The sequence below is a fragment of the Equus quagga genome, chromosome 5, assembly GCF_021613505.1.
Source record: "Equus quagga isolate Etosha38 chromosome 5, UCLA_HA_Equagga_1.0, whole genome shotgun sequence".
NCBI lineage: Eukaryota > Metazoa > Chordata > Mammalia > Perissodactyla > Equidae > Equus > Equus quagga.
The window spans coordinates 25,794,263-25,803,605 of NC_060271.1; the positions used below are offsets into that span (position 1 = coordinate 25,794,263).

The following is a 9,343-nucleotide window of genomic DNA, read 5'->3' on the forward strand; positions in this document are numbered from 1 at the left end:
TCTAGGGCTGGGGACAGGGCCTAAGTGGGTTTGGGCAAATGAAATTTGGGTCGGATTGGGGTAAGACTAGCGCCGAGGTCGGGGCCTGATCCAGGGGCGGGTCCCCAGCCTGGAGGCTTAAAGAAGTTGGGGAGGGACCAGCCAAGAGCCGTTTCTATGTGGTAGGGTCCTGGCAGGGACGAAGGAGGGTCCCGAACCCGGTAAGAGGAGGCGTTTGGTCAGGCGTTTGGGCGCCAGGCTTCTGTGATGAGGGAGAGGCCGAGAGGCCTGGGCACTGGGCAGGAGCAGTTTCAGAGTCCAGCGCAGAGGGGAGGTGGGCCTGTGAGGGGTCTTTGGGGTGGGACCAGTCAGATGGGGCGGGGTCCCGAGTAGAGTGGGAGGGGGGACAGGGCAAGAACTTTTCCCCATTTGTAAAACGGATCTAAGAAGAGCATGCCTTTTATTGTGAGGGTTCGATGAAATAATGCGCGGTACAACACTCAACGTGTGGATTGAACAAATCCTTGCTGAGCGTCTTTTGCGTGCTGTTCATTGCAGCGTGTGCTGCTCTAGCCTCTTGGGGTCCAACAGGGAACAAGACAGATTAAAGGTCCTGCTCCTGTGGGCTGTACCTTTGTAGCGGGAAGTTTCAATTTATCATCAGCATTGTCACCTTCTTCAGGGACATAAGATCTGGTGCAGTGATTTTGGCCTGGGCTGAGGGTCTGGGCCACCTGGCTGAGACCTCCAAGGCCCTGTGACTGTGAGATTCTGAGTCTCCTGTCCCTGCAGTGGTGTCAGACCTGTGTGCCACGGGAGACCACGACTGTGAGCAAGTGTGCATCAGCTCCCCCGCCTCCTACACCTGTGCCTGCCACGAGGGCTTCACCTTGAACAGTGATGGCAAGACCTGCAATGGTCAGTGGGCTGGACACAGGCAAGCCCGGGGTAGGGTGGAGGGGCCGGGTTGGGGCCTCGGTCACACCCCTGGAAGCCCATGGGAGCCTCCTTACACTTTGCCTCTGGACCAATCGGCAAAAACAATAGACGCCTTGTGGAGTTTGGGGTCTGCAGAAAGTTCTCTTGCAACTTCTGTGCCTCTTTTTGTCACAATGGGTGGTAGGTTTAGTGTGGTGGAAGGAGTCACACAGTCTTGAGTTCAAATCTTGATGCCGCCACTTCTGGGCTGCGTGACTTAGCCTTTAGGGCTTCAGTTTCCGATGCTGTAAAATGGGGCCAGGAACTTTGGCTTTATAGGGGGAGTTTTGAGGACAAAATGGGATGATCCCCGGCACAGAGCTTCGTGTGTGGGGGGTCCCCAGCCTGTGATCTGGACGGATGGCTCTGTCCTTAAGCTTCATCCTCTCACCTCCCCACCCTCCCTAGTCTGCAGCGGTGGTGGTGGCAGTTCAGCCACTGATCTGGTCTTCCTTATCGATGGATCCAAGAGTGTGCGGCCGGAGAACTTTGAGCTGGTGAAGAAGTTCATCAACCAGATCGTGGATACGCTGGATGTGTCGGACAAGCTGGCCCAGGTGGGGCTGGTGCAGTACTCGAGCTCCGTGCGCCAGGAGTTCCCGCTGGGCCGCTTCCACACCAAGAAGGACATCAAGGCAGCTGTGCGGAACATGTCCTACATGGAGAAGGGCACCATGACTGGGGCTGCCCTTAAGTACCTCATCGACAATTCCTTCACTGTGTCCAGTGGGGCTCGGCCCGGGGCCCAGAAGGTGGGCATCGTCTTCACGGATGGCCGGAGCCAGGACTACATTAATGATGCTGCTAAGAAAGCCAAGGACCTTGGTAGGTGCTGCCTGCCTGGACCCCGGACACCACTGATGGCCAGGGGTACACAGGGTACAGCCCAACTATAGCTTGTCTTAGTGTCTTTTCTAATTGGCGCCCTAAACCCAGGTTCAATGTGAAGCAGACAGGATGGGTTCATGCATCTCTTTCTTATACTGATGACAAAACCAGGCCCCAGAAGAGTAAGTGGCTTGTTTTGATGGTCCTTTTAGGTGGGGCTTGGAACTTTTCCGGTTGAATGTTCCCAAGAACACACCAACTATTGGAAGGCAACCCCAATTTGGGACAAGCCCGAGCCTCAGTTTTATCACCTATCAAGTGGGAATAATAATAACCACCAGATGGACAGTTAGGAGAGTTGAATGACATGACGAAGCTTCCAGTACAGGAAGTTAGCACAGGTCTGACGTACAGTAGAATCTCAGTAAATGTTGATTTCCTCAATGTCTTTCTCCCAGGCACTGTGCCTGCAATTCCAGCACCTGCCACCGGGAGGCATGCCTGGGCATTCTCCTCGAGGCTCCCCTGGGGCTGCTGGTCCCCATGGCTACCCTTGTGCATCTTGTTCCTCTTGGCAGGCTTTAAGATGTTTGCCGTGGGCGTGGGCAATGCGGTGGAGGACGAGCTGAGGGAAATTGCCTCCGAGCCTGTGGCTGAGCACTACTTCTACACTGCTGACTTCAAGACCATCAACCAGATTGGCAAGAAGTTGCAGAAGAAGATCTGCGTGGGTGAGTGAGGGCAGAGCTGGCACGATGGAGCAGCAGGTGGGGCTCTGTGTGTGTGTGGGGGTGGAGCCATCCTGGAACTGGGCGTGGGTGGGGAAAAGCAGGAGCTGGGGTGGCACCAAGAGCTGGCAGCACCAGGAGGCGGGCTGACCGGTGCAACTCTCACTGCCAGCGGGCATATGTTGATTGCTCGTTGCACGAATGGCACTGTTCTCAGTGCTCTCCTAATATTCAATTCCTACCAAATCTTAACCCTGCTACCTCCCCTGATCCTCCCTGGGGACCTTGCCAGCTGGTTCCCGGTGGTAAAGGGTGTGAACTCCAGGGCCAGGCAGGCCTGGCTTACATTTGCTCTGACACTAACTAGTTGTTGGTCATGAACCAGTTCCACTTCTCGAGTTCTTTGTTTATAAAATGGGATTAATGACTTCAAACCCAAAGAGTTGGGGTGAGGCGTCACCAGATGACACAGAGGCCCCTGCCATCGTAGTCCTGCACACAGTAGGTGCTCAGCGTGGAGATGCTGTCCCTGGAGCTCTTTTTGGGGCTCGGAGGGAGCAGACGACATTCAGGGGTCGCCCCCTCCATCACTCCTGGGAGCACTGTCTCAAGAACTCTACATGTCTCTGCCTTCTCAGATCTCCTGGGCCCCAGACTCCCCCGAGACCCCCTAGTCTTGGCCCTGGGCAGTGACCACCCTGGCCCCCGCTGGGCAACCACTCACCATCCCCTGTTCTTTCCTTACTTCCTGCCCACTCCAGAGGAAGACCCGTGTGCCTGCGAATCCATTGTGAAATTCCAGGCCAAAGTGGAGGGGCTGCTGCAGGCCCTGACCAGGAAGCATATCCTTTCGTCAGGCCACTGGGGGACAAGGGGCAGGCCACTGGGGGACAAGGGGCGGGCAGGGGGCAGGGCCTTGGGGGGAGAGGGGAGGGAGCCACGACCCCTCTGCGGTGGGTCAGGGCAGGCTCCTCCTTGCCTGCTTCCTCCTGAATTCTGGCTGGATTCTGGCCAGATAGGTTGGCTCCAGTTTTGGTACTGCCTCTGTCAAAAGCAGAGGCTCCCAGAGGGTAAACAGAGAAACTGAGGCAGGAGCCAAGATCTAGAGACTGGACACACACAGAGTCCTGGACACGCTCAGGTGCCCCGTGGACTCCCCATTTCTCAGGCTCTCGGCGACATGACTAACACCAGTCCCCACTGAAATGGGGCTGGGCCTCGATCGGGTCCCCTGGCTCAGGCAGGACTAGGTGGGGGACCAGCAGCCTGAACCTGCAGCTGGGCGGGGCTGGCATTCAGGGCTCACTGTGACCGGCTCAGTGTTTTGGAACGCACCATTCTGAGGACAGGGGACGGGCGAGTTTTGACATTGGGAAGAACGCATGCTGGGGGGTGGGGATGAGAGAAAGCCCTGGAAGAGGGGCACTCTGAAGAAACAGGAAGTGGGGGTCCCCAGTGCAGGGGCCACCCACATCACTGCCCTGCTATGGGCAGCCTGCACCTCTCCTTAACTCGGGGTCCACTGGAAGCCGTGAGTAAGCGGCTGGCCATCCTGGAGAACAGAATCGTCTAAGGCCACCTGTCCGGCTATGGCCTCTCCATCTCCCGGCCCCAAGAGCAGCTCAGAGTCCCGCGTGTGTCCCCTAGAGCCCCAGTTTAGTCAAGCTTTGCCATTTCAGTGAGGGGGCTGGGGAGGGGCAGGGCCCCCGGAAGGCACGAGGCCCCCCCACCCCTGCCATCCTGCGAGCCCTGGCGGGGAGTGTGTGTCTGAGCGTGTGCTGGGAGCATGTGTGCGTTTGGGAGCACGTGTGTGCCTGAGGGCAGGCGTGTGTCTGGGAGCAGGGGCGCGTGTGCATGAGTGAGAACACGGGCGAGTGTAAGAGTGAGTGCGTTTGCATTTTTTTCAATCAAAAGCTTAATATATTCCTATTTTTTTAGTTCACCCTTTCTTGACTGCGAGACGCTGTGAATCTCTTTTCTGATTTCTCTATTCCCTTTTAAAAAACAATTAAATGTGATTTAACTTAAGCACTGAAAGGGGCCAGAGGCGGTGTGGTTATTTGCAGAGCAGGAGGAAGGACTGATGAGGGTGGCGGGTGATGGGGGCTATTGCAGGATGGTGGCGGTGGTGGTAACAGCGATGACAGCAATGACTCCAAAACCAGTTCGCGTTTGTCCTGCCTTTTCCATTACAAATGCATTTATGGGATCTCACTTCATCCCCCCAGTAACCCTGCCCAGAAGAGACTTGCGTCGTCCCCATTTTACAGATGGGAAAGCTGAGCCTCCGAGGGATGGGGTGACTTGCTCAGCAGTGGGCCAGTTGGAGAGAGGGAACTTGAATCCAGGACTGCAAGACAGCGAAAGAAAAAGGCATCGGAGAAAGACGGCCGAGGCACCAGAGGGACTCATTCATTCATTCACGCATGCACGCGTGCAGACAACACTTACAGAGTGCACGGCTGCTGTCGGGCAGTGGGGAGATGGTGGCCTCTGGGACAGACTGAGGCCCTGACCTTGAGGGACTTACAGTTGAGCAGGGTGCCCTGTCATCCACACCCCAGCTGAGGAAAAGACAGTGGGTTTAGGTTGTACCTGGAGCCCCCGGGGTGAGTGTGTGTTGGTGGGTGTGAGTGTGCGTGCGAGGGAGGTGATGGGAAGGGTCCCAGGCTGAGCCCTAGGTGCCCCTCTGCCATCTCCCCAGGCCCCTCTCAGAGTCCTCTCTGTGGCTTCCTTGGGCTTCAGCAGCTCCACCCCCACCCCCAACACGGACAGCTGCAGCCCTCACCTCAGGGACCGCACAACGGGAGACTCCTGACCCCCTGTGCCCTCAGCCCTGCGCGGGGTCTGCCAGCCTCTCCCTGGCCCCCTGGAGCAGTGCGCCTCCAGAATCTCAGTCCCTCACCTCCCAGAGGGCGAGCTTGGGCGATTTTCTGAACCCATTCTTGTTTAATGGAGCATTTTTAATGTTGCTACTAGATTCACACTTGGGAGCGTGTAAAAGGCTTTTTACAAGGAGCTCAGATCATCCTGAAGGATCTTCCTGTGAGGTAGTTGAGGGAGGGAGAATAACACCACCAACAACACACCGGAGCCACACCAGCACAACAGCACAACCTCACAAGAGTAACCTAGCACTCACACAACCGCCGGGACAGGGACCTGGGCACCAGCACACACACCTTTCACCGAGCCCTTTCTCTGTGCCAGGCCCTGCGCTGGGAGTTTTTCTGCCGTCCCAGGAGGCTCCTTGTCACAGCACTCCACCTGTGGCGATTGCTGAGCCCACACTGCCTTTCTTCTAGATTGTCTCACTCGCCACACACAGAGGGAGGGCAGGACAGCAGCACCGATGCCCTGTGACTGCTGCACTCAGCTGATTGGTCAATGGGAGGACACCTGACCCCCACTGAGCCAATCAGCATCTCTCTTCTGGGAATTTGGATGGGAGGACCAGAGTGACCTGGCTGCTGGTGCCGGAGCTGGGAGGTCTCTATCTTCTTCCAGGTGTGCCGAAAGGCAGAGATTGGAGGCTGCATTTGCTGGGTCTCTGATGGCTTTCCAGCCCAAGGGTGTTTCAGTTATTTATTGCTGTGTAACAAACTACCCCGGAACTTAAAACCACCACCTCTTATTGTCGTGATTCTGTGGGCTGACTGGGCTCATTTGGGTGGTTCTTCTGCTCCCTGTGGTGCTGGCTGGGGCTGCGGGTCTCAGCCAGGCTGGACCATCCAGCGTGGCCCATGCACGTTTCTGCTCCCATGGTAGACAGGGCTGCCAGGCTGGACATCTCTCTCTCTCTCCTTCTCTCTCTGTGTGGTCTCAGGGCCCGACCTTCTCCACGTGGCCTTTCCGGGGGAGGAAACTGGACTTCTTACATGGCAGCTCAGGGCTTCCAAAAGCTTCTTAAGTCTGAGGCCCAAAATTGGCCCTGAATTAATTTCACTGCATTTTGTTGGCCAAAGCAGTCCTAGGCCAGTCCATATTCAAGGGGTGGGGAGACAAATTCCACTTTTCCAGGAGGGTGCGTGTCAAAGAATTGTGGCCATTTTTAATCCACCATGTGGGGTTATTCACTGGTCCCCCTCAGTGGGCCTGGCTACGCTCCCTGCCTTGGCCATTCATAAGACACTAGGAAACCTTAGCAAAGTTTAACACGGTGGAGTCATGCAATGTGAGAGCCCTGACTTAGCTGTCCTCTCACCTCCATTTCCTTCCACCCTCGTGGTGGCCTTGGAGTCTGGGTTCTCATCCTTCAATTCCGGGAGGTGACTGATCATCCCAGGTTCCAGCACCTCTCCTCAGTTACATGGTGATTCAGTGGGGTCTTTCTCCTCTCTGAGTCCCCCAGTCTGTATCCGTGGAAAAGAGATACTGGCATGGCCTCACAGGGGGTTGCAGGGTGCAAGCGAGATGTGTGGGGAGCCATCAGCCCAGTGCCACCCACATGTCACATCCAAAGTGGAGTTGGCATCGTCGTCACCATCTGGGGGGTGGTTTCCTGGCCTCAGGGACAGGCCACACCTGTCAGTTCCTCAACACCTCCCTTGCTCCCATCTGGTGCCGGTGTCCCTCGAGCTGCTGTGGCCACCTGACCTCCAGTGGCCATGCCACCTGGGCCACCTGTAACCCACTGGGAGACCACCCCAGAGTACGCACCGTGGCTCTCTGCAGTCTTCTGTTCCTCAGTGGGGAGCTTGGCTCACCTGCATCGTGTTAGTGGATCCTGAGCCCCCAGCTCCACCAAGAGAAAAAGACGAGGACAGCCTTGCCTCTGCTTTGAGCAGCACCGCCTGAGTGCGCCAGGGCTCCGGGAGGCGAGGTGTAGAGGGTGGTACAAGCCTGCAAGCTTCCGGGGACAGCAGCTTCCTCTGTCACTCAGTCACGCAGCAAACGACTACTGCATCCCGGCCAGGCCCTCTTCTAGGCCCCAGGGGGAGAATGGAGAACAGAAACAGACAGAAGTCCCTGTGTTCGTGGGCTGACGTTCCCGCCTCACTTTACTTCTTGCTGTGTGAGCCTGGACCTGTCATCCCCTCGCCCTGTGGGCCTCAGTTCCTCATCTGTTAAATGGAGAGATGATCCAGAAAGGGAGGAAAAGAGAAAAATCCCCAAAGGGGTGTATGGTGTGTCCTCAAAATCCGAAAGCTGCCAGTGCTTCTTCTGTGAAGTCAAACAGGATGGAGATGTGCCGGGGCCACCCTTCCGGCCTGGCAGAGACCAAGCCCAAGGCTGAGTTTCCAGGAAGCATCTCGTCGGGAGGTGATGGTAGTGGAGGGGTTCGCAGCCCCTTCTGTGGAGTCATATGGCCCTGAGTGTGGCTCCGCACGGCCCCCTCACCTTGGACAAACTCCTTCACCCTCTGGCCTCAGCTTCCTCAACAGTAAACTGAGCAACAGCATTCTCCTCACAGAGTGGTCGCGCTGAGGGCACCCAGACAGACAGAGGACTTGGTGTGTGGGCAGTCAGCCCCGGAGGGCTCCCTGGAGGAGGTGACAGAGGTGGATTTGCAGGGAACGTGAGGGCTGGAGGGGGCCCAGTGGTTGAGCAAAGACCTGCAGGGGAAACCTGGAAAGTGAGGTGTGTGGGGAGGGAGAGGGGAGCCGAAAAGGGGCAGAGAGGGAGCGGGAAGGAAGCAGTGCAATTAGGCTGTGGGCTCTAGGGCCAGTCCCAGTCTGATTTCCGTCTTCTCCCCTTCCACAGTTATTAAGCGTTGCCAAAAGCCACAGCGTACACCAGGCACTGGGAATAGAATAGAAAATGCCCAGATGGTCTCTGGCCCCATGGCACTCACAGCCTGGTGGGGAAGACAGCATTAGACGGGAAGTTGCACGGGAATCTGGCTGTGACAGCAGGATGGAGGGATCAGGGTGTGTTGCAGGGGCATGTAACAGAGGGTCCAATCAAGCCCTGGGGAGGTGGGGAGACGTCCTGGAAGAGGCGGACCTAAGTGTGGATCTAAAGGCTCTTCAGGAGTTAGGAAGGTAAAGGCGGTGGTGGGGAAGAGCATGTCAAGTGGAGGGAGCAGCATGTGCGATGGCCCTGAGGCAGGAAGGCTCCATGTGGCAGGAGAGCAGCCATGAGCAGGGAGGAGGCCCAAGATCAGCCTGGGCAGGGGCTCCATCGGGAGGGTGGTGTGCAGCCATTGAAGCGTTTTAAGTAAGATGATGGGACCAGATTCTCCAATGACGAATAGGACTTGTGCTTCTCCCACAAACACCCGGATGGGGTGTGAGGTTGGCTGTGAAGAGGCCTCAGCTGGGAAGGGCAGGGGCCAGAACTCCCTAACACACGCCGGGGGAGGTGCAGGGACCCCGAGGCTGGCTCTGCTGGGTCACAGGCAGGGTGCCTGACCCACCTGTTGGGACGAGGCAGTGAGAGCTCGGGCTGGGTTCAAATCCTTACTTGTGGGAGACTGGGGAAACTGCTCATGATGGTGGCTCCGAGGGCCCCAATGAATCCTTCCAGGGACACTGTGTGGCAGCATTAGCGTCACCCAGGTTACAAGCAATGGGACTTGTCCGAGTATGTGGAGGAGCCAGATTCCTCGGTTTGCCTGACGCAGAGGCCTTTCCTAATTACACGGCTTAGCTTTGCTGCGTGTGGTCGTGAACATCAAGCCCCAGGTGCGTGGCAGGTGCTCCGCAGCTCCCAGGGGCCTCTCTCTCCCGCATCGTCCTTCCAGGCAGTCAGCAGGCTCACAGCTCGGCAGAGGGTGGACCTGCTCCCAGAGGAGCTGAGCCCAGGGGGCTGAGGGCAGAGTGGGCAGGGTCGGACCCAAGAGGAGGGGACTGGTGGGGCCAGGCAGGGAGCGAGCGCCCCGCCAAGCA

The 9,343-nt window shown here is 57.2% G+C and overlaps 1 protein-coding gene across 1 annotated transcript in view; it reads left to right on the plus strand.

The window, feature by feature from the left end:
* Nucleotides 1–4,353, plus strand: part of MATN1 (matrilin 1) — a 9,526-nt gene extending 5,173 nt beyond the window's left edge. Inside the window, exons 4-8 of the mRNA XM_046663401.1 lie at nucleotides 772–897; nucleotides 1,366–1,782; nucleotides 2,364–2,516; nucleotides 3,275–3,355; nucleotides 4,037–4,353. Coding sequence (XP_046519357.1) covers nucleotides 772–897; nucleotides 1,366–1,782; nucleotides 2,364–2,516; nucleotides 3,275–3,355; nucleotides 4,037–4,086 — 827 coding nt within the window. The 3' untranslated portion in view covers nucleotides 4,087–4,353. The remainder of the gene's footprint in view (nucleotides 1–771; nucleotides 898–1,365; nucleotides 1,783–2,363; nucleotides 2,517–3,274; nucleotides 3,356–4,036) is intronic.
* Nucleotides 4,354–9,343: the final 4,990 nt, after the last annotated feature.